Consider the following 24,513-nt stretch of genomic DNA (forward strand, 5'->3'; position numbering starts at 1 on the left):
TATTTCTTTATGACTGTAAAAGCGAGAGGAACCTTTAAGACGCAGACGGGTCTGTTTCGGAACTTGTGATTTATTGTGCCGCAGGTTCGGCAGTCATGCTGTAGCAGCCTGACAGAGAAGAGGTGTGGGACTTGAGTTTTGGGTCCGCGTGGGTGAGAACATGCGCCACTGTGGACAGAGAAATCTTTGGTAAGCGCGCGCAGAATCCCGATTTTCCCCACATTTTCCTCAAATACTGGCATTTTACGCAGCATTTCTCATCAACAGGTTGCCGCTGCTCTGCGTCTACATCGTCATCCTCACTTCAGGAGTGCAGGCAGTAAGTCATGTTTCTATGTAGTATTGATTTTTTTTCTTTGTTTGCTTAAAAACGTCCCTTTGCTGACAATTACAGCTGAAAAACAATGTTTCTGGAATGGGGATGAACTGTCTGGAGATTCTAGGCTCAAACAGTCAGTGTGTGCTAACCAGTGGGTGTGCCTGATTTGGGGAGTTCCTCCAGGGGGAGGGTTCCTGGCGTTGCATGCTGGTACTGAAACCATCCAGCCACTAAAGTCAAAACAGTGATAAAGTGATTCATGTTGCAATTTTATGTGCGGGCATTGGGACATTTGTTGGGTTTTTATTTTGCAACACAAACAAACAGGCCTGGAATGCTATAAAGTCTGCTTATACTCCAGTTTGACCAGACATTTGGGGACGGGGTCAGACCTTCTCAGGCAGAATGAGAAGTTATTGAGATCTGAGGGAATGAACACGACATGGTCCGTTTCATTTGTACAAAGACACTCTTCACATCTATATTATTTTTGCTGAATTGTGCTGCTCGGTTTAGATGATTGCTGAAAGAAACAATGGAGCATTATCACAGGTTGATTCCTTTTGAAAGTGTTCCCTGTGGTAATTTAATTATGATTATGGCATTTTTTTCATTCATCTTCTAAACCCGTTTTGTCCCTTTCGGGGTCATGGGCCATTGGCATTCTGTTTGAACCAGGGGCCTAACCACAGTGCCATCGTGCAGCATTTTTAGCCAAAAATATTTTTTAAAAAGGGTCATTTTCTAGGACAAAGTTTCTGCAGAGTGGAAAGAGTTCATTAGAAGTGCTCCTCTAAATCTGTGTGTTTTCAACATCACAAGTAAGTTCTTTTTAAAATGGCATTTTTTTATTCTGCTCCTGATTTACAATAATTTGAATAAAGAAATACTCAGAAATACAATTTTATCTTAATTTTCTTTTTGTACATCCTCCGTGACCAAAAACAGCTTCTTTCCAAATATTGCAATCCTTTCATGTGATCTTTGATGAGCCTAGGCGTTCTGTGTAATGTTCTTCACTTCCTCTGATCAATGCATGTCTTCCTGACACATGCAAGTCAGAAACAGGTCTTCTCTAAAGGATGGTTATTTCTAGGTTCCACCCAGCAACCATCACAGCTGGCACACCTCAGTCAGACTGTCCTCCACCCAGACCCAGATTGAACTGCCTTTCATTAGAGAACCGTAGTTTTATAATCTACAGCTGCTCTCCTAGCAGTCTACAACCTTGATATTTCATGCAAGCCAGCGTACAGGTTGGCAATTTATTTTCCTGCCGATTTCCATTATCCACTTAGAAGGTCATTTTTTTGAGTTATTAGCAAAAACATGTTTTGTTGGCAGCCCTATTTGGAAGCCATTGTGAATAATGGAAGTACCAAGCAAGATCCAAGGTGGGTCTTGCCCTTATATGAAAGAAGACTAATTTGACTACATTTGTGCCAATTATCATGCTTCTGTCCAGAAGTGAACGATTATTTCACCTATCTGCCTGACCTGTTGTGACTAAGGCTTTATGCATCATCTTCTTGCGCAGTAAAGAAACCTGTGCTTTTCATTTCTCCTCCCCATTTCTGTAGCTGTTAACACTCCTTCTTTGCTTGTGATTATGTGGCATGCCCATGATTTTTGCTCATCTGGACATGCCAATTTGTGCAGGATGTCATATGCTACCGGCTCTCTGGGATGTTTAATATCATACTCAAGACTAGCAGATGAAACGCTATTTTCTCTCGGAAGATAAAAAGGTCCCGTTGTCTGTTGCTCTTATCGGATTTGCTTAGGGCATAATCAAAAGCTTGTGACACAACTCCGCTCCTTTGTGCATTGGGCAGCCTCTCTCCAAGCCAGATACTGGGAAATGGCATTCTAAATTTAGTGTGGCACAGCCCATGTGCTCTTGGTAGACAAGTTAACTGTCAAATGGGGCAACATCTCACTCTAACTACATAAGTGACTTAAAATAGCATGAGTTTCTTGGTGTGACGTATCCCCCACTTGGCTTTGTAGATTGTGATGTCCATTTAGGAGCATGTTCTTCTGGAAGGCTGATGAGAGGAGGAGGAGGATGCAGCCTGAGCTGTTGTGAGTTCTAAATAATGAGGTGCTTCAAGGTCTTTGCTTAAGTGACACAACATGCCACTCGTGATTTCCATTTGGCACAATTTTTCAGACTGAGCTGCTTCTTAAAGACCCACTCCAATGAAAATTGTACTTTGGGTGTTTTTAGCATGTTCTTGTAGCATTTTTCGCATAATGGAGGCATGATGGGAAATGAGCGCAGGCTTACTCCACATCAAGTCCACAACTCAGAGGGGAATTACTGATGAACTACTACCACTCTGCAGAAACCATGTCTTAGAAAATGACACAGATGTTCTGATTTTGGCTAAAAACTGCATAATCATGAATAAAAGCCCACTGTGAACGATTTTAAAATAGATCAAAAGATGATTGGAGTGGGACTTTAAAACATACGTTCCTGTTCATTATCTGATGTGGCTGGACTCTTGGGAATGCTTCATTTCTGTGAACCAAGTTGATGCTGAACGGATGATCTTCATGTGAACATTTGGAACTCCTCCTTTAACCTAAATGTGGAAGAAGTTTTGATTAGAGATTTTCTTAACTCTATGCCTCAGTGCAACAAATTGGGTTTATCTGTTGCTTTATAAAGCATTGTTAGCCAGAATAGAGCAAGAAATCGCCCCTAAAGATGTAATTGAAAGTCGTGTGTTATGGATTGTTGGGAAGGATTTTGATTTCAGTTAGGAGATAAGATTGCAGCATTTTTCGCTTAAAAGTTATTTACGATGTGGATCTTTATTGATAACTCGAGGAACAGAGACAGAAATAGTTAAGCGAGTCTGCAAGATAAGTTCTGTCGCTCACAGCATGTGGTGTCTTTGGAAGTGACATTGTTCACACGACTTACCGGCCCTGCAAACTCATCTAGAAGTTAATGACTTTGACAGATAAAAAAAAAATAAGATGGATTCAATGCTATTAAATTGGAAATGGAACTGATCAAAGTTCCTGGATAAATCCTGTGGACATTGTTAATCTGATGGTGTTGGAGTCCGGCCCTTCTCAACTCTTCTACCCTCCTGTCCTGTTTGTGACCTCTGCCTTCTTGTCATGCTTTCTCCCCTGCTGGGGTGGGGGGAGACCTTTGCTTCTGCCCCCAACTGGCTGCCTAGAAGGATCAGCAGGTGGGTTGCCTGGGATGCATTGTCAGACGCCAGGCTTTGGGGCAATAATGGGGGTTGGAAGGACTCTTTGATGGTAGTTGCCTTCTTATCAGCTGTGGAGCTAGATTTTGAGTGTCTAGAGTTCCAGTTTGGCTCATGTAGTTCATTGGTAACCAGTCTTTCTATCATCTTTCACTCAGCCCCCCATCTCCTTTCTCTGGGGTTGTGGGTGCCGCATCTGTTTTTGGATTCAATGAAGGGTTGTGGGGTGTACAGTACTTTTAAACACACACATGAACACTTTCCAAACCTTTTTTAGAATCGAAATATGACATACACATTTCTCAATGGAGTCTTACCGAATTGTAAAGTTAATTGATGAAGCAGTTTGGCAGTGATATCCAGTACGAATTAGCTAATCTATTGAATAAAAACCATTAAATGAGTTTTGTTGTTGTTTTCCACATCTATAACACAGAAGGCCTCTATGTGTCTTCAGGTAATGTCATAAGTCTAAGAACTAGCAGGAATAGCTGTAGTCAATTCTTTGATGTTGCCATAACGTGACTGCCTTTCGTCACCTTGTAGCTGAATAAAGTTCAGTTTAATCTAATTACAACCAATCACATACTATGGGGCAACAATATTTTTTCCCAGCCACAGAGTCTGCAAGTTGTTCCTTTTAAAAAGATGAGAAATCTGTAATGATCATTGTAGATACGCTTCAACTGTGAAAGACAGAATGTAGGGGGGAAAGAAAATCCAAGAAATCACATTGTATGATTTTTTTAAAGAGATTTTTCCCTCAAAGATTCAAAGTGAATTGATATCCAGAGACTGACCAGGTCACTCCAGAACCTTGAAATGATTTTTATAGAGCCACGCCTTAGTTGTGTTTGGAATCATCGTCATGCTGGTGGATCCAACCATGTTCCTTGTCTTATTCTCTCACTGATGGGAGGAGTTTTTTTGTCCCAATATTGCGCCATAAATGGCCCCATTCATCCTGTTCCTTTTGCATAAAAATAGCCTAATCATGATGTGTCCACCCCCTTCTTCACAGTGGATGTTCTTGGGATGCAAAGATTTCCATTTTGGTCTCATTTGACCACATTACATTCTCCCATTCCTCTGCATCTGCTGGCCCAAGCAATGGGACCTCTGGTGCTCTGCAGGATTAATATCCATGATAAAATTGTGCATTACTAAAGTAACTTATTTTACCTTGGTCCCAGCTCTCTTCAGGTCATCGACCAGTACCCCTGTGTAGTTCTGGGCAATTTACTCACAGTTCTTCATGTCATTTGTACCCCACCAGGTGAGATCTTGTACGGAGAAACACTTTTAGGAGGATTGTAGGGGTCTTGTATTTCTTTTATTTAAAAAAAAAAGCTCCAACGGTTGATATCTTCTCACCAGGCTGCTGTCTTACAGTTGATTTGTTCATTTCGGCCTTACTCAGGTGTAAAATCTCATCCCTGGTGTCCTTTGACAGCTCCTTGGTCTTTGGTGGAGAAGTTGCAGTCTGACTGTTTAAGGGTGTGGACAGTTGTCTTTTGTACAGTTAACCAGTTCAAACAGATAACTTTAATACAGGTAACAGGTGGAGGATAGAAGAGCTCCTCTAAGTAGTAACATGTTTGTAAGAGGCAGAATTTCTGGTTGTTTTGTGGTGATAAATCCTTTTTTCTGCAGCACTATACATAGAAATTCTTTTAAAAAATCAAACACTTTGATTTCCTGGATTTTTTCAATATTTTGCTGTCAAAGTTGAAGTGCACCTATGAGGAACATTACAGACCTCTCATCTTTGTAAAGGAACAACTCGCAGAATCTGTGACAAAATTACTTTTTTGCCCCACAGTAAACGATCTAGTTCTTTTTCTCCTTTAAAAACACTTCCCTCAACCATTTACACACATTTACACACCAATTACTGAAAAAATATTTTATGTTCTTTGCACATTAGGTGACTTTTTCACAGTTCATGTTAAAATAGCAAAACTACGTAAATGTGTCGTGCAAAATGTTGCATATTTTTCTAACAGTGCTCCCTTAGTCTCAACAATCTGTAAACCTTCAGATGCATTTTACAGCTGTGCCTTTCTGCTTTTGCATGGTCTGGAGATGTGTTTGGACAGCTTTGTTCGTGTATATTTGTTTAAATCAAACTAAACATCAACTCAGAGCTGGTTTGTCTTTGGTGGATCTTTGGGATTGTTTCTGTTACTCTGCAAACACGAAACCTTTCCAGTCCAGTGGGAGAGTCGAACCATTTTAAGCTCAAGACAGAAAAAAAACATGATTAGATGGATGCACGTCACACAAGAATCGTTGCATCAGAAAAAGAATCACACACACCAACTGTACACACGAAATGTGATTTATCAGGATCTGTTGGTAGAGGAAGGAAGGCTGTTCAGCCACTAATGGCAACAGGATGCTCAGTATGGGTCACTTTAAGAGGTTTTGTTTATCGTGTGCTTGAGAATAAAGTTCTAAGGTCTGAGCATGATGAAGTTTGGGGGCGATACTTGCAGAGGCTGTGTGATTTGTGGAAATTTGGTCTGTGACCGTGGAGGAGACATTTTTGGCCACAGACTGGTACTTGGAAGGCCAACGGTAACATCTGCTGTAGCAATTACCTTCTCAGTTATGAGAATGATTGTGATGGATTTTGTTTCTGCATGCGCCTTTTTGATCGCTCAACCTAATTTCTATTCACTGTCTTTTTAAATTCAGTAAAAAAAAACTTTTAGAAAACAACAAGAAAAACATGCTGGTCTCTCATAAACAACTCGTGTGCATGTGATGGGAGTCACCAGACGGAGAGCGGACATGTGACTGACCTCAGGAATATGATTGCTTTATCAGGGAGGAAGGTGCATATCTGGGGCGAGGGGAAGATGTATGATCATGATAAGAGGAGAAAAATGGTCACTACATCCACTGCCAAAATAAAGGCTGTGACAATCGGGGGAAGAACCCATTGTGATGGAATGCAGGAAGTCACAGCCTCGGATGAGAAGGCTTCCCTGTTCTTTTTGTTCAGACATAAAGTTGAAAGGAGACACATTTTTCACTTAAGCGTTTGCCTCAAATCAGTGAGAGCTGCAATTTCAGCATTTTGAGTCTGTGTTGTCTGCTTGTTTACAACAAGTGTTGGTTCTTTGTTTTATCAAAAGTGGTCTTTTTGGGCGTGTAAAACGTGACTTTGTGTTGATTGTTTGATTAGTCTCTGTTGTTCTCTATTGTAAACGTGAGGAAAGGCTTGTGGGGTTTGGCAAGCAGCCATGCAAATCTTTCAGAAAGGAGAATGCACGTGCAGTGATGAAAACGAAGTAAGGCACAGTAGCAAGACTCCAAACGGTAGTTACGCTTTGTCTTGGCAAACCTTTTTAGTCACATTTTTGTTTGTCCCATTTGCAGGATGCATAGGCTTAATATTTTTTTTTGTCTTACACTTGCAGGGAGAGTGGCTGTGGGGGCTTGTTGAAATCCTAGTGTACAGGAAACATCCATAGTGGAAGCAGAAGTGTGTGAAAGGAAAATAGATTATCCAGTGAAGCTCTGTAAACAGAAAAGGGAAGGTGGTGAGGTTCAAAGTGTCTGTTTCTTTACAGCCCCTTCGGACTTCACATAGTTTTACCCCGTTAGACCTTACAGAGTTGGAATCTCATTCATTCATGGTTGTACTAGATCTACTTATATCCTTGGTCACCGAGTTGTTGGAGACAACCCAGCTACTGTCAAACAAAGGTGGGGCACACTCTGGACAGCTCGCCTGTCCATCGCTGGGCCACTCAGAGCCAGAAAGCCACACAGTCACATTCACACCTGGGGAAAATCTATTAACCTATTCAACATGTTTTTGAACTGTGAGAGGAAGCTGGAGTATCCGGAGAAAACCCACACAAGAAGAACATGCAAACTCCACACAGTAAGGACCCGACTGGGATTTGAATCTGTGAGGCAAGAGTGCTAACCACTACTCCACTGTGCAACCCTGAGCTGTAAATTCATACAGTAAATATTGTCATGTTCCTGCTTATATGGTACCTAGTTGGATTGTTTAAGGAACCAAAAGGAAGAAGAAGGAAGAAGCGGCATGTGCTGATGGAGAAACTTGTAATTCTGTGTTTTATAACTAACCCCAAGTTGCAGTTTTTGCTCTACACTTCATAATTTAATGACCAAAGTCTTTAAATCCCAGAGGATTTGCTGAAAGCTTTCATAGAAACTAGGGACATAACAAAAATGGATAATAACTAGCTCTTTTTTTAAAGAAGTAATTTTGTCCCGGTTCTTACAGTGAGCCTGCAGTTCTGTTTCATGTGTAATCACAGTTTAGGCATCATTTACGTCTTCAGTCATGTATGTCAGCCAGCAGACACACAACACCAGGCAGACTCCAAACCGTTTCCTGCCTGTAGAATGCCCCCCCCTAAATGCCCTCTTAAAGACCAACTGTGAGGAAAATCGTGTTTTGGGTGTTTTTAACATGTTATCATAACATTTTATCTGAGGATGGAGGACGTATAGTAAGAACATCAAGCTCAAAATAGCATTTCTGAGCGTTTCTTTTTTATTTATTTATCAGGAGCAGACAAAAAAATGCTGTTTGAAAAACAGCGTATTTCTTCTTTCTCTTTCGGCTTTTCCCATCAGGGGTCGCCACAGCGAATCATCCTTTTCCACCTCACTCTATCATGAACATCATCTACCCTAACATTAGCCAACTTCATGTCCTCTGTTAAGACATCCATATATCTCCTCTTTGGCCGTCCTCTTGCCCTCCGGCCAGGCAGCTCCATCTCCAACATCCTTCTACCAATATATCCACTATCCCTCCTCTGAACATGTCCAAACCAGCTCAGTCTGGCTTCTCTGACTTTGTCGCTAACACAGGCAACATGAGCCGTCCCTCTGATGTACTCGTTCCTTATCCTGTCTAACCTGGTCACTCCTAAGGAGAACCTCAACATCTTCATCTCTGCTACCTCCATCTCAGCCTCTTGTCTCTGTCTCATTGCTACCGTCTCTAACCCATAGAGCAGAGCTGGTCTCACCACTGTCTTGTACACCTTTCCTTTGAGTCTTGCTGGCACTCTTCTGTCACACAACACTCCTGACACTTTCCTCCACCCGCTCCAACCTGCCTGCACTCGCCTCTTCACCTCTTTTCCACACTCCCCATCACACTGAACTGTTGACCCCAAGTACTTAAACTCCTGCACCTTCTTCACCTCAGTCCCCTGTAACGTAATGCTTCTACCTTGATCCCTCTCGTTCAGACACATGTATTCTGTCTTACTACGACTGACCTTCATACCTCTTCTTTCCAGAGCAAACCTCCACCTCTCTAGCTGTTCCTCCACCTGCTCTCTACTCTTACTGCAAATTACAATGTCATCCGCAAACATCATTGTCCAGGGAGATTCCTGTCTTACCTCGTCTGTCAGCCTGTCCATCAGCATAGCAAACAAAAAAGGACTCAAAGCTGATCCTTGGTGTAGTCCCACCTCCACCTTGAACTCCTCTGTCTGACCTACAGCACATCTCACCACCGTCATACTTCTCTCATACATGTCCTGAACTACTCTGACATACTTCTCTGCCACTCCAGACGACCTCATACAGTACCACAGCTCCTCCCTCGGCACCCTGTCATACGCCTTCTCTAAATCTACGAACACACAATGCAGCTCCTTCTGACCTTCTCTGTACTTTTCCATCAACATTCTCAAAGCAAAAATGGCATCAGTGGTGCTCTTACGGGGCATGAAACCATACTGCTGCTCACAAATCTCCACCTTCTTCCTAAGCCTGGCTTCCACTACTCTTTCCCACAGCTTCATTGTGTGGCTCATCAACTTTATTCCTCTATAGTTGCTGCAGTTCTGCGTGTCACCCTTGTTCTTAAAGATCGGAACCAGAACGCTTCTCCTCCATTCCTCAGGCATCTTCTCACTCTCTAGAATCCGATTGAACAACCTCGTTAGAAATTCCACTGCTGTCTCTCCTAAGCACTTCCATACCTCCACAGGTACGTCATCAGGACCAACGGCCTTTCCGCTCTTCATCCTTTTCAGAGCCTTCCTAACCTCATCCTTTCCAATCTCTGCTACTTCCTGCTCCACAACAACCACATCTTCCTCCCTTCTTTCCCTGTCATTTTCCTCGTTCATCAGCTCCTCAAAATACTCCTTCCATCTTTTCTGTACACTCTCCTGGGTTGTTAGCACCTTTCCATCTCTGTCCTTAATCACCCTTATCTGTTGCACGTCCTTCCCATCTCTGTCTCTCTGTCTGGCTAGTCTGTACAAGTCCTTCTCTCCTTCCTTTGTGTCTAACCTGTCATATAGCTCATCGTAAGCTTTCTGTTTGGCCTTTGCCACCTCTCTCTTCACTCTACGCTGCGCTTCCTTGTACTCCTGTCTACCTTCCTCAGTCCTTTCTACATCCCACTTCCTTTTAGCCAACCTCTTCCTCTGGACGCATTCCTGTACTTCCTCATTCCACCACCAAGTCTCTTTACCGTCTTTCCTCTTTCCAGATGAAACACCGAGCACCTTCCTACCTGTTTCCCTGATAATCTCTGCTGTAGTTTCCCAGTCCTCTGGAAGCTCATCCTGACCACCCAGGACCTGCCTCAACTTCTGCCTAAATTCCTCACAAGTTTCTTCATTCTGTAGCTTCCACCACTTGGTCTTCTTTTCTGTTTTCCCTATCTTCTTCTTCCTGACCTCCAGAGTCGTCTTACACACCACCATGCGGTGCTGTCTGGCTACACTCTCTCCTACCACCACTTTGCAGTCATTAACCTCTCTCAAATGACCTCGTCTACATAGGATGTAGTCCACCTGAGTACTCCTACCTCCACTTCTGTATGTCACTCTATGTTCCTCTCTCTTCTGGAAGTAAGTGTTGACTACAGCCATTTCCATCCTCTTCGCAAAGTCCACCACCATCTGTCCCTCCAGATTCCTTTCCTTCACACCAAACCTGCCCATCACCTCCTCATCACCTCTGTTGCCCTCACCAACATGCCCATTAAAGTCTGCTCCAATAACAACTCTCTCTCCTCTGGGAAAACTCTCTATGACCTCATCCAACTCACTCCAGAATCTCTCCTTCACTTCTAACTCACAGCCAACCTGTGGCGCATACCCACTGACTACATTCACCATCACCCCTTCAATTTCTAACTTTAGGCTCATCATCCTGTCTGAGACTCTTTTCACCTCTAGAACACTGTTTACAAACTCCCCCTTCAGAATCACACCTACCCCGTTTCTCTTCCTATCAACACCATGATAGAACAGTTTGTATCCTCCTCCAATACTACGTGCCTTGCTGCCCTTCCACCTTGTCTCCTGCACACACAGTACATCTACCTTCCTTCTCTCCATCATGTCTGCCAGCTCTCTGCCTTTCCCTGTCATTGTGCCAACGTTAAGAGTCCCTATTCTCAAACCTATGTTCCTGCCTTTTCCCCAGCGTATTTGTGAGGTAGAAAATACATTGTACCCTGCTCAGTTCTGCAATGGGAAGGGGGGGTGGGGTCTCTTCGCAGCACAACTTAAAGGCAAACTTCTGATGATCTACTGCTGCTGTGCAGTCTATGTCCTTGAAAACGACACAGGTTTCTTAATTGTTTAGCTAAAAACGGAATATTCATAATTAAAACACCACTGAGAACACATTTTACATAGAATTCTGTGGTACCTGAAAGCTCAAGTATGAAGCAGCTGACATTCCCAGGAGGTTGGATCTAGGTTGTTTTTCTTAAGTGTGTTCAACTGGTGATAATTGAAGTCAGATAACAATTACTTCTTTTTTTTTTTTTTTTAGTTCCATTATTTGACCAAAGATTGGAATAAAAAAAAAGTTTTTTCAATGCATAAATGTACAAATCTACCAACTGAACTGGTAGATTCAACCAAGTTTCTGACAGCACTTTGTCCAGAACCCTGGCCTGTCCTAGTTTGTTTTGCTTGGAGAAATGTTGAAAAAGATCCTTTCAGAATTCCTTCACGTTGTTTGTATTGTTCTTTGTTCAAACAATTAATGGACTTTAAAGACCCACTCCAATGAAAATTGGGTTTTCTGTGTTTTTATCATTGTGGCATTTTTTTTATAATGGAAGAATAAAGAAAATTAAGCTCACATTTGCATTCCTCAGTATTGCTTTATTCAAATTGTTGTGAATCAGGTGTAGAAAAAAATTGGAAAAATCTTGTGGGTTTGAACCTACACCGGCAAGCCACAAGCTCCCTGTTCCGGTCCATTCTGATGCATCCACTTGAAGACGACTAGATCCATGTTTTCTCTTCCCTCGTCTGAGCTGGCATCCGGCTCATCCAGCTGGATGGCTGCAATATTCCACGCCATTTTTGTTGCACCTGTAATGTTAGATTGGAGGTTGTAAGGGGTTATAGCTAATGGAAGAGTGCTAACAAAGGCATGATGGGAAGTGGGGAAAGGCTTACTCAAACGGTCTCGCCTGCAACTCAGAGGCAAATTTCTAATGACCTACTGCCGCTTTTAAAATAGATTCAAAGATGATTGAAGTGGGTTTTATAAAGTTGTATACCGATTTGGTTGTCGTCTAGAAATGTTGCCTTCCCGTGTGGTTTTTGTAGTTGTTAAATAATTTGTTAACTAATTAGGGCGTCTCATTGTGTTTTACAAGGCTTGTTTAAGTTGGAATGAATTTAGGATGTATAATCTCTTTGGAAACTATACTAAAAAAACATTGTATTCACCTCTGCCCTTTTTCGTGATTAATGAAGGGACACAGGGGTCCCATCATGTTGTGTTGAAAGAATTCAAAATTTCCCATCCTCCCAGTCCTCCCAGGCCTTCAAGTCTGTCATTGCACCACTATCCATGACTTCCTTTTATAGCCTCAATCTACCCCTGCTTTTTATCTCCCCCGTATTCTGTCGCTTTCGCCCTCTGCGTCTATCCCTGAACGGATATACATTTGCGCTCCCTCTTCTTTCCTCAGCTTGTCCTCACGTTTCAGCTGTCTCCTTGTTCCGCCCCCCCCCTCTATGCCCTCCTCCAACACGTGTTGGTTGTCTGCCTTTGCTCAGCAGAGGCGAGTCTCCTCAGTGCGTTCACGTGGATGAATTACTTCAGCTGTGTTTACAGAAACAGCAAAGATCCTGGTTTCTCACCAAAGTCAAGTTATGTTTGTGGATTCAACCATGTCATTTGGGTGATGCTCTATCACGGTTTTATTTTATAAAAAATAATTAGACCCTGATACAGTTTGGTCTTGTTTTTCTTTTCTAACTTTTTTCCTTCTGGAACTGAGTCATGAACTATTAATTTCCATCCCAGCTGTCATCTGATTGATTAGCCTAAACGGTTTCTTGTCATGGGAAGAATGTTAACAAAATGAAATGCGCACTTAGCGAGAGCATGACCACGTCCAGTTCCTACGCTCACTCGTGCCCTTTCTGCGTTTTTGTTCTTTTTATAGAAAGCTGGACTCCTACCACTATTGTACAAACATTTACATTTCAACAGAGAACGGACGAATCACCAGGAAACGCGCTGAAGAAACTCATTTAGCTCAAAGGGAGAATTGAGATGATAGATCTGATTTTCAGTACCAGGTGGCAGAAATGGGGACTTGAACTTGACTTACACCCAAGTCTGACATAGAGAAACTTTATATCTAAACTTTAAAGGGTTAAGGCTTAAACTTTGAGACTTGAGGTAAAGTTTTATTTGATTGTATTCATTTTTACCTATAGAACATTACTGTTAGATCTAAGACCGATAAGGGTTTCCTCTCGTTTTCTTTTTACATTTGCACAAACACCATACATGTTTGTTGTTGTATTCCGATTGGTTATTTCAAACTTCTGGATTGACTATTTGAGTTAAAAACAGTCTTTCAAGCCACGAGGCATGAGTTTTGACTTGAATTTAGGACAAAAGACTTAGTCACAACTGCTCTTACGGGTGAATACAGGGTGTTTGTAAAAAAAAAAAAATAAATAAATAAAAGGGGGGGGGCAAACCTGTACAGGGCAGGCAAGTGGCCAGCATGAAATATCAAGGTCAGAGATCACTCTGTGAGACCAAAGAGTCAAAATGTTTATGGACTCTTTTTCTATGACTTGCTGAGACCTATACATCGAACCAACACTTAAAACATGCAAGAAAAAGTAAGGGTGAAGTAGGTGAGACGCAGGTGAGTTTTAAAGGCTTTTTTAGATCCTTTTGACTGCCCGTCAGTGTTGTTCATGTTATAAGTTCAGGCTCTTTTTGGGCACCTTGTGGTCTAGCCTGAATGGTAGAAATGAGGACATTAGACAATCTGAGTATAGTTAGTGTGGGCGTCCTACGGGCATCCTTCCGTATCTCGTGCACACCCCATGGATGTGGCAGGAAGGAGCCAGTACAGGTACCTCGTGAACGACTCGCAGGGGTCTCTAATGGTGTTCCTCATGAGCCACTGCCCTGCTTGTTTTTTATTTAGCTCACCCTGCTTCAGTAATTATTTGTCACCTGGACCGGGTGTATTCAGTCAATTAGAAACTGGGCTCACTCAGTCAGGCTAATCAGGCAGTTCAGTTGCTCACAAGGATCAGGGTTGGAGACGCCTGTGTGGCGTATGGGCATCGAACCACAGCATCACCCATTTGTCATAAGTGTGTGCAACTGACAGCCTTAAGAATACGTCACGATATACTTCCTACACGCATGACAATCATATGTTCACTTTTCATGACGTTCCTTAAGGTAGCTGTATGAGCCTCAAGGCACCTGAAGGTGCGATTCCTCCTCTCAAAGGCCCTCCCTGGGCCTGGACCACCCAAAAACCCACAGCGCTCATATGAGTTAACCTCGGTACAGGTGCATCTGACTAAGGCTGAAAACCTGATTTAGGCTTTTATTCTAAAGAATTGACTTGTAATCAGTGACTTGAGTCTTGCCTTGGACCTAAAATCCAAATAAGACTTTACTAGGATCTGTAATCATCTCTGCTGATTGGTTAAAGGAAAATTGTCTTTGTTTGGTGTCTCTAAATCTAATCATTGTGGTTAACATTCAAATCCAAATTAGCTACCAATTCCAACCCTTCTCCCTCTCATCACCAATTAATTTATTTATTTAGGCTTGATAAAGTCCATTCCAGCTGTCAAGGTCCAAGAAGTCGGGGGCAAAGTCTGAACGGGCCACCAACAATCATTTAGCAGAAACCTTATTGTAAATGTAAAGCTTTTCTACTGGTAGAACCCCCCAGAGAAGCAGGAAACGTTCTTCTCCGATGTCTCGTGTTTTTAAAAAAACAAATTCATTCTCCTGTTGGGATGTCATTGATTAGATTGTTAGTGATATGGGTAGCTGGGTCATCAACATAACAAGCCCCGACAACTCGGACTGGTTACTTTAGGGTCCAGAGCAGCACAGAGTATAATACCAGGTTAATTTTTACTCATTTTGTGGCAGGATGTCCTGATTAGAAGAGTGGTATGCAGGAAAATAGAGCTTGCTCTCCATCTGACCTGAGGCTAGTCATGAAGAAGGAAGGTCGAGCTTTGTCGGCCTGGGGCAGAAACCAGAGCCATGTAAACACTGGAGCCTTGACATACCAGCACTTTGGGAGTTTCTACTCTGACCTGTGTCTTTCTGAACATGATCTAGTTTGGGTTCCGCTTTAGAGTCTTACTCCCTGCAGAGTGACCCTATCCTTCTGACCTTACGCTCCTGTTTTCTTCCCTACTTGAGTTTCCGGTTGTATATCACATTTATGTTAAGCTGGTTATGCCATCTCTTTTATATTTTGGGGTGGGGGTGATCCTGTTTGTCCAGACACATTCTCCTGTTTCAAAATAAAAGTCTTTTGAGTTGCGTTTCCATTTAAAAATTTTCCTATTCACATTTTTGATCATCTCAAGCACAGTAATAATAATAAACGTTGATTGTATAGCACCTTTCAAGATAAAAATCACGAAGTGCTTCACAGTGAAACATGGTATAACACAATAAAACACAGAATATAAAAGAATTAAGATTAAGCAATTTTAAAAAGATAGGCTTTTATAAGCTTTTCAAAAGAAAACACTGAGTCTGCAGATTTGAGGCTGAGAGAGAGGGGAGTCCAGAGGGATGGAGCCACTGCTGCAAAGGCTCTGTCACCTTTAGTTTTTAACCAGGTCCTCTTAACAGCCAGAAGACCCTGGTCACATGACCTCAGGGACCTGGTGGGAGTGTACGGCTGCAAAATGTCTTTCATGGAGACCGGTGCTTGTCTATCAAGAGCTGCGTATGTTAAAACCAGAATTTTAAAATGCAGTCTGTAGCGTATAGGGAGCCAGTGCATGATGCTTTCTGCTGGCTTTAAATTGCACACTTTCCCGTGGCCGCAATGAGCTTCATTCAGTGTGGGTCCTTGGGGAAGACCCTGCTTTACTTTGTAATTACAAGGGGGCCCAAGTCTGGGTTTCCCAGTCCCGGGCCCAAGCCCGGATAAAATGCAGGGTTGCGTAAGGAAGGGCATCCGGTCTAAAAACCTCTGCCAAACCACCTGTGCGACTCAGTGAAAGTTGATTTGCTGTGGCGACATTTGGAGGGATATGCCGAAAGGTGAACAATAACTTAATTTGTACGCACCATTTCACTCTTGGCTTACCAATCTACTTGTCCAAATGTTTTAGGGATATTTTTTGTCAAATATGGGGCAGTTTTTGTATTCTTGTTCCTTGAAAACATTTTCCATCATAAACTCTTAAATATGTATTTTTTCCAGCCTTGCTAAAACATGACCTCTGAACTTAACTTAATCAAATGAGGTTTGCAATTCTTTACATGCAGTTCTTGTGATTTATGACCCTCCTGAATGAATTGTCTCTGTGGTCTTGAGTTATTTAGGTCGACCGGTGACTCCTGCAAACGTTCTCCATCCATCCAAGTTTTCTCTATTTGTGGAGAATGAAGTTCCCAAAGACTAAGATAATGTTTTGTAACAGGTACTTGGAAGTGGAATAGTTTGTCATCTGCTCTTTGGTACTGTTCCTGGCAGAATGTTGGTGGATTATTTTGAAGGGATTTCATGATGAAGCAGGCCTGGCAGTTGCAGGGTCAGGGTGTGGCAAGAGAAACAGAACTTGAACAACGCTTTTCTTATTGTATCACAAAGGTTTGGAATGTTTTTTCTTGATTAACGAATTCCTAATTAAAACACAGTATTGTATATTTACTTAATGAGCCCTATGTAATTAAATGTGCTAAGAAATCTCTTTTCACATACAAAACAAAGCCCCAACATGCGCTATAAGGAAAAATTAAACTGCAAGAATACTTTGATGATGATGACTGAGACTAATCCTCTGGTTAAAGATGCATCAACCTCCTGATTATGTAATTGACAAAACAAACAAGAGCAAAGCTGCTAGAAATCAGCTAAAGGAAGGCTGTGAAAAGTCCAGTGGTCCGAATTTACATAAAATCTGTACTTGCTTTCAGTCTTTAGTGGAAAAGACTGCACAAAAAACAATCCTTGCTTCTGCGGAAAATGAAACAAAGGCAACTTAAGGACAAGAAATTTGAAAACCTGTAAAGCCTCAAACATTTCATCATAACAGGGCCTTTTTCAACAGCTGGTGCAGCATGGAGGCATGCCCAAGTTTATCCAGGCCAACGGAAACAAGCTTATGTTAACGTTTTTCTTTCCCAGCTTCTGTATGCGTTTGTTTTGCTGCTAAAATCTGATTATGCGATGCAGTGTGATGCTGAACTATTGCCGGAAGGGAAAACTGCGGAGAAAATAAACCTTCTCCTTTAAAAAAGATTTCACCTCACTTTTAAATCCTTGCTCTGAAAATTGTGCTAAACAATAAAAAATGATCTACAAAGAAACTTGGCTTAAAAAATATCCACAGAAAATGATGTAATCGTAGAAAAAGTCGTTGCAGAGGTCGAGTGTTTCAAGCAAAAATGTTGGTCAGTTTTCTAGATTATTTTTTTGGAAGAGAACATTCCCACCACGTAAATCCCACCAGCCAGACAACAACAATGAGCAATATAATTTCTTTGCCAGCCCCGTTACTCACATTTTCTCCAGACTTGTTTGCTTGGTCGGATATCTTCCCACCCACACTCACATTCAGACCTCACTGAGGTTTCAGGGAGGCGGTGAACAGTGTAAAGAAACTCTTCTTTACAAGCAAAGGCTGACCGAGCTTCCTGCACAAAAATCAATAGTTCAAGTTTATTTTTGTTTTGTTTTTTCACTCTAATTTTGAACCAAACTGTAAAATTGTGGAACTGAAACCCTGCAAACTATTACAAAAATAGCCAACATCCACCTGATAATCTGAAAGAGGGGCAAATATTTTCTAAAATAAAAGATCAGACCATCTGCCGGAGCTTTCAGCCTGTCTCGTTTGTGTTGCAACAGCAGCAGGATGAAATTTTATGCAGATGGAACAGACATTTAGGTCTTGCAGGTGAAATGGTGTCCAGATTTCCAATTTTTTGGAAGACATTGTTCTCAGTGCTCAATGACTGGCTGCATCTCAGCCGTAACTCACTTCTCCGTGTAAAATTTCATGCAAAGGCTTATAGGGAGATTCTCAAGATACTCTGAAATGAAGTATATCATAAACTGAAAACAAATAAATTCAAAACATTACTAATGATGACAAACAAAGAATTGTACATCTATACACAGGTATCAGGGGTGAAACAATTGATTATTTGTTAAAATTCGATTTAAATTTGTTTGACCGGATTGATCCATCTGACGTTAATCGAATCTAACTATACCATTATGAAATCGTTTTATAACGAAATAAAGCAATTATATCAATATTAGAAAATACCATATGAATTGAGGAACAGTATTTTGCTACACTGACCAAAAATATAAACTCAACACTTTTGTTATTGCTCCCATTTTTAATGGTATGAACTCAAAGATGTGAAACATTTTCCACATACACAAAATAACCAGTTCTCTGAAATATTGTTCACAAATCTGTCTAAATCTGTGATAGTGAGCACTTCTCCTTTGCCAAGACAATCTATCCCACCTCACAGGTGTGCCATATCAAGATGCTGATTAGACAGCATGATGATTGCACAGGTGTGCCTTAGACTGGCCACAAGGAAAGGCCACTCTGAAATCTTCAGTTGTATCACACAGCACAATGCCACAGATGTCGCAAGTTTTGAGTGAGTGTGCAATTGGCATGCTGATAGCAGGAATGTCCACCAGAGCTGTTGCTAGGGAATTGAATGTCCATTTCTCCACCATAAAGGCCTGTTCACACCGGGACGAATTTCGCCCGCGATTTTCGCCAACGTTTAACGCTTCGTGACTAAACAAAGGGCACCAATGTGAGTGTGCACACCGACGTGAAAAAACGCCACGCGTCAAAGCGTCACTTTTTAAAAAACGCCTCGGGTTCGTTTTTTTTTTTTGACGCGTCGCGTCGAAATCTATTCGACCAATGAGAATGGCGCTTTTGCACAGGTGTCTGGAGCTTCTGAAGTTACTGTAAAACACAACTTGGGGGCGCTCAAACACAAAACTGCCTTGCTGAGCACACATACCAGCGAAGAAGATAGACGCCGAGTTGAATCTACACAGCCGCGAAGAAATAATGACGGACATTCTAAAATATCCCATTAAAATATTCATGTTTTCTTTGTATGAATCTGACAAGCGCGTAAATACTTGCTATCTTCTTCTGAGGGAAAAGCGAGTTTAAGAAGCGTAAAGTTGCACAGCGCCACCTTGTGTACAGGAGTCTTTCTGTTTACATTAAGCGCCATCTAATGTCAAGGAATGAAATTGCATGTTCGCTCGGCTCATCGTCAGCGAAAATCGCCTGGGTGTGAACACAAAAAACGTGGCGAAAAACGCTGGCGAATAACGCCTGGCGAATATTCGTCCCGGTGTGTACGGGCCTTAAGCCGTCTCCAAAGGCGTTTCCGAGAATTTGGCAGCACATCCAACCGGCCTCACAACCGCAGACCACGTGTAACCACACCAGCCCAAGACCTCCACATCCAGCATGTCCACCTCCAAGATCGTCTGAGACCAGCCACTCGGACAGGTGCTGAAACAATCGGTTTGCATAACCACAGAATTTCTGCACAAACTGTTAGAAACCGTCTCAGGGAAGCTCATCTGCATGCTCGTCATCCTCATCGAGGTCTCGACCTCACTCCAGTTCGTCGTCGTAATCGACTTGAGTGGTCAAATGCTCACATGCGATGGCATCTGGCACGTTGGAGAGGTGTTCTCTTCACGGATGAATCCCGGTTTACACTGTTCAGGGCATATGGCAGACAGCGTGTGTGGCGTCGTGTGGGTGAGCGGTTTTCTGATGTCAATGTTGTGGATCGAGTAGCCCATGGTGGTGGTGGGGTCATGGTATGGGCAGGCATATGTTATGGGCGAAGAACACAGGTGCATTTCATTGATGGCAGTTTGAATGCACAGAAATACCGTGACGAGATCCTGGGGCCCATTGTTGTGCCGTACATCCAACAACATCACCTCATGTTGTAGTAGGTTTAGGGGATGTCATCTGGACTTGGTTTTTAAAGTTAGAAGACGTTTCGCCTCTTATCCAAGAGGCTTTGTCAATTCTGAATTAGCTGGTCTAAGAATTGGTATATATATGCGTTCATGGGGGAGGAGTCAGACCTGAAACTGGAGGTATTGTCCACTTAGCCTACATGGTTTCGGGTTGTTAATTAATGGCTGTCCTTCGTGTGTCGAAGTTGACTGTCTTGAGTTTGAGGATTAAAAATGACAGGCTCTCATTTGGGCTGCTAGTCCAGCTCGGGATCTGCAGAAGCGATCACATGTCAAGCATTTGAGATCGGTTGAAGTTGCTACGGAGAAACGCCGGTAATGTGCCTGTTGGTATTCACGTTGGCGTTGGTCCTCAATGGTTATAATGGCTTCCTTTAAAGTTGCACGCCATTTGGATTTTTGTATGGCTTCTTCTTCCCAGTTGTAGTGTGGGATGCCTGCTCTCTTCATGTGTCGCTTTAGCACATCTTTATAGCGTAGTTTCTGTCCACCGCGGCTCCTTTTTCCTTGAGAAAGTTCTGAGTAGAATACTGCTTTGGGTAATCTATTGTTGGGCATCCGACACACGTGCCCTGCCCATCGAAGTTGTGCGGATGTTATTAGGGCATCAACGCTAACTGTGTTGGCACGTCTCAAAACCTAAACATCTGGGATACGATCTTGCCACTTGATGTTGAGAATGAAGCGAAGGTGGCGAAGCTGAAGTCGTGTTAGAGCCTTGATATGTCTGCGGTAGAGTGTGGTGCACTCAATGAGCATAGTTCGCACGTTCCATGTTGCAATAGTCATCTTCTTTGATTTTGAGGTTCTACCGCATTAAAGGAAGTCCCGCTGACCGCGGTTAGCCAGCCAGGTATAGATCTGAGTACGCTTTTTTTACCCCACCTTTTCTAGGGGCTTCCCATTCCTGGGCAGGCAATGCTGTCCCTAAAAAGGGCTGCCTGGTCACTCACATTGCTGCCTCAACAAACTGGTACTCATAGGTCAGTTAAAGTTGCGACCATCAGATGTGAGCCGCCTGCATGCAGAGCTTCTGCTAACAGCTCCCAGCTACTTAGGCCTGCTGTCGACACATGTACTCTATCGCCACAGGTCTTAACACTCAAACACTCAAAACCCTCAAAACCCAAAACGCCTTGCACAAAACCAAAGCCAGTTGGTGTTGTGCCTCCACCAGACTGCCTCTCTCTCTTGGCAGCACATCCTCAAACGCCACATACAATGTGGTACACAAGTGTGCAACGTACATTGCTGACGAAGAGGTCGCCCCGCAGTAGCAAAACACTTGCTGGTTGATGCCATCCTTTGGCCTCAGCTTTTTGAGGCTCATCAGCATGCCATCAGGTGTTAACGCCATTGGCTATTGGCTCATCTGCCGTTTCCACCCCCAGACATCCTGCTGCCAATGCCTGAACCTGTGACCCCAGGTAGGGAGGCTAGAGGGTGCTATCACTTGCCTAAGGTGACCCCTCAGACTAGTGGAGGGAAGGAGTCGTCTTACTTCTCCATTTTAGACTAGCTCCAAGCTAAGTCTAACCACTCGTTAATGGTCCTTTGTCCTCAGCTGGGGGTTGGGGAGCCAGTGACTCACTCTCCAAATTGGTCCTCTCTTTCAGCGGTTAACGACGCAGGTGGAACTGGTTTGGTTTGTTTAGGTTTCAAAACACTGCCGTAGATGGATGGAAGAATAAACCTGAGACCACCATTCTTATTAAGAGAAGGTTTATCCTTCTTGACAAAGATGGCTTCTTTCACTCCTCGCTCAAACCATCCTTTCTCTCTGGCTAGAATTCGGACTTCACTGTCCTCGAAAGAGTGGTTTGTGGCCTTCAGGTGGAGATGCACTGCAGATTCAGGTCCACTTGGCTTGGCTCTGCGATGTTGGTAAAGCCGCTTGTGTAGAGGTTGTTTGGTTTCTCCTATATACTGTTCATTGCAGTTCTCTTTGCAGTGGATAGAGTACACAACATTACTCTGTTTGTAGCTGGGAATTTTGTCCTTAGGATGAACCAGTTTTTGTCTGAGGGTATTGACTGGTTTGAGATGAACTGGGATGTTATGTTGTTTGAAAATCCTTTTAAGTTTTTCAGACAGGCTTGAGATATACGGAATTGAAATACTGTTCCGTTTCGGCTCTTGTTCCTTCTTGTCTTGTTTTCCTGTATGTTGGGATCTGGTGAATGCCCACTTGGGATATCCACAGGTTCGGAGGGCTTGGTGGATATGTTGCTCTTCTTTCTTCTTTCCGTCAGAGCTTGTGGGCACCTCCTGGGCTCTGTGTTGTAATGTCCTGATGACGCCTAGTTTGTGCCGTAAAGGGTGGTTTGAGTCAAATAAAAGGTACTGATCTGTGTGAGTAGGCTTCCTGTACACTTCAACCTGGAGCTGTCTGTCCTCTCCAATGATCACAGCACAGTCTAGAAAGGCTAGGGTGTTGTCTTTTGTGTCTTCCCTGGTAAACTTGATGTTCTTGTCGACTGCGTTGATATGATCTGTGAAAGTCTCCCCTTCCTGGCTTTTGATCTTGACCCAAGTGTCGTCCACATATCTGAACCAGTGGCTTGGAGTAGTATCTGGGAAAGAGTCCAGGGCTCTTCTCTCGACTTCTTCCATGTACAAATTGGCCACAATGGGTGAGATTGGAGAGCCCATAGCACAGCCGTGCCTCTGCCTGTAGAAGTTTCCCCTGAATTGGAAATATGTGGAGTTGAGGCACACTTCCAAAAGTTCGCAGATGTGGTCTGGTGTCAGATTTGTTCTGTCTTGTAGCTGAGAATCCTGCAGTAATCTCGTCCTCACTGAAATCACTGCCTCCGTGGTGGGAATGCAGGTGAAGAGGGAAGTTACGTCAATGGAAATATTCATGTTTTCCAGTTTCAGGTCTGACTCCTCCCCCATGAACGCATATATACACCAGCTCTTAGACCAGCTAATTCAGAATTGACAAAGCCTCTTGGATAAGAGGTGAAACGTCTTCTAACTTTAAATCCAAGTCCAGATGACATCCCCTAAACCTACTACAATGGAACCAACCTGGATGAATGAGAGTCTTCATAGACATCACCTCCTGTTGTGGCATGATAATGCACGGCCCCATGTTGCAAGGATCTGTACACAATTCTTGGAAGCTGAAAACATCCCAGTTCTTGCATGGCCAGCATACTCACCGGACATGTCACCCATTGAGCATGTTTGGAATGCTCTGGATCGGCTTATACAACAGAGTGTTCCAGTTCCTGCCATTATCCAGCAACTTCGCACAGCCATTGAAGAAGAGTGGACCAACATTCCACAGGCCACAATAGACAACCTGATCAACTCTATGTGAAGGTGATGTGTTGCATTTCATGAGGCAAATGGTGGTCACACCAGATACTGACTGGTCATCTGAGTCCCCTGACCCCCTCAATAAAACAAAACTGAAGATTTCAGAGTAACCTTTTCTTGTGGCCAGTCTAAGACACACCTGTGCAATAATCATGCTGTCTAATCAGCAATTTGATATGGCTCACCTGCGAGGTGTACACAATTCACCAGGAGGAATAGTTCACTTCAGTTTTAGTTCTGAAGCAGGCAAAATAAAAATAATAGTACAATAAACTATGAAAAAAGTAGCAACAGTACATTGGCTGAGACCAGATCTCTTGGATGTCACAGAGGCAGCGGCATGTTTGCTCCTGCACACAGTCCTCCGCACCCCCCAAAGACAACACCTCCTCTTGAATTTCTCAGGGACAAGAAGGCACAGGCAGTTCCACATTACACCATCATTAATATGAGGAGCTGGCAGTGGGCCATGGGAAAATAAATCTGCAACAGTTATTGTAGTTGCACTCCTGCTAACCAGCATGTGCATAAGGGAGTTTACTCTGATTCTCATAAAGAGCATGCCTGGTCTGGTCTGCACCCTATTTAGTTGCAACTTAACCTGGTAAAGTCCTGCTTCGATGTAGATAAAATGACCAAAAATGTAAACGCAACACTTTTGTTATTGCTCCCATTTTTTATGGTATGAACTCAAAGAACCATTTCTTCACCATAAGCCGTCTCCAAAGGCGTTTCCGAGAATTTGGCAGCACATCCAACCGGTCTCACAACCGCAGACCACGTGTAACCACACCAGCCCAAGACCTCCACATCCAGCATGTCCACCTCCAAGATCGTCTGAGACCAGCATCTCGGACAGCTGCTGAAACACTCGGTTTGCATAACCACAGAATTTCTGCACAAACTGTCAGAAACCGTCTCAGGGAAGCTCATCTGCATGCTCGTCATCCTCATCGAGGTCTCGACCTCACTCCAGTTCGTCGTCGCAACCGACTTGAGTGGGCAAATGCTCACATGCGATGGCATCTGGCACGTTGGAGAGGTGCTCTCTTCCCGGATGAATCCCGGTTTACACTGTTCAGGGCAGATGGCAGACAGCG

The 24,513-nt window shown here is 43.1% G+C and overlaps 1 protein-coding gene across 2 annotated transcripts in view; it reads left to right on the top strand.

Annotated features, from left to right (window-relative positions):
* Positions 1-24,513, top strand: part of col4a2 (collagen type IV alpha 2 chain) — an 82,006-nt gene that overhangs the window by 249 nt on the left and 57,244 nt on the right. For both annotated transcript variants that reach the window (XM_011489939.3, XM_011489940.3), the window contains exons 2-3: positions 85-189; positions 268-319. In XM_011489939.3, coding sequence (XP_011488241.1) covers positions 161-189; positions 268-319 — 81 coding nt within the window. In that variant the 5' untranslated portion in view covers positions 85-160. The remainder of the gene's footprint in view (positions 1-84; positions 190-267; positions 320-24,513) is intronic.

The sequence above is a fragment of the Oryzias latipes genome, chromosome 21 (genome assembly GCF_002234675.1).
Source record: "Oryzias latipes chromosome 21, ASM223467v1".
NCBI lineage: Eukaryota > Metazoa > Chordata > Actinopteri > Beloniformes > Adrianichthyidae > Oryzias > Oryzias latipes.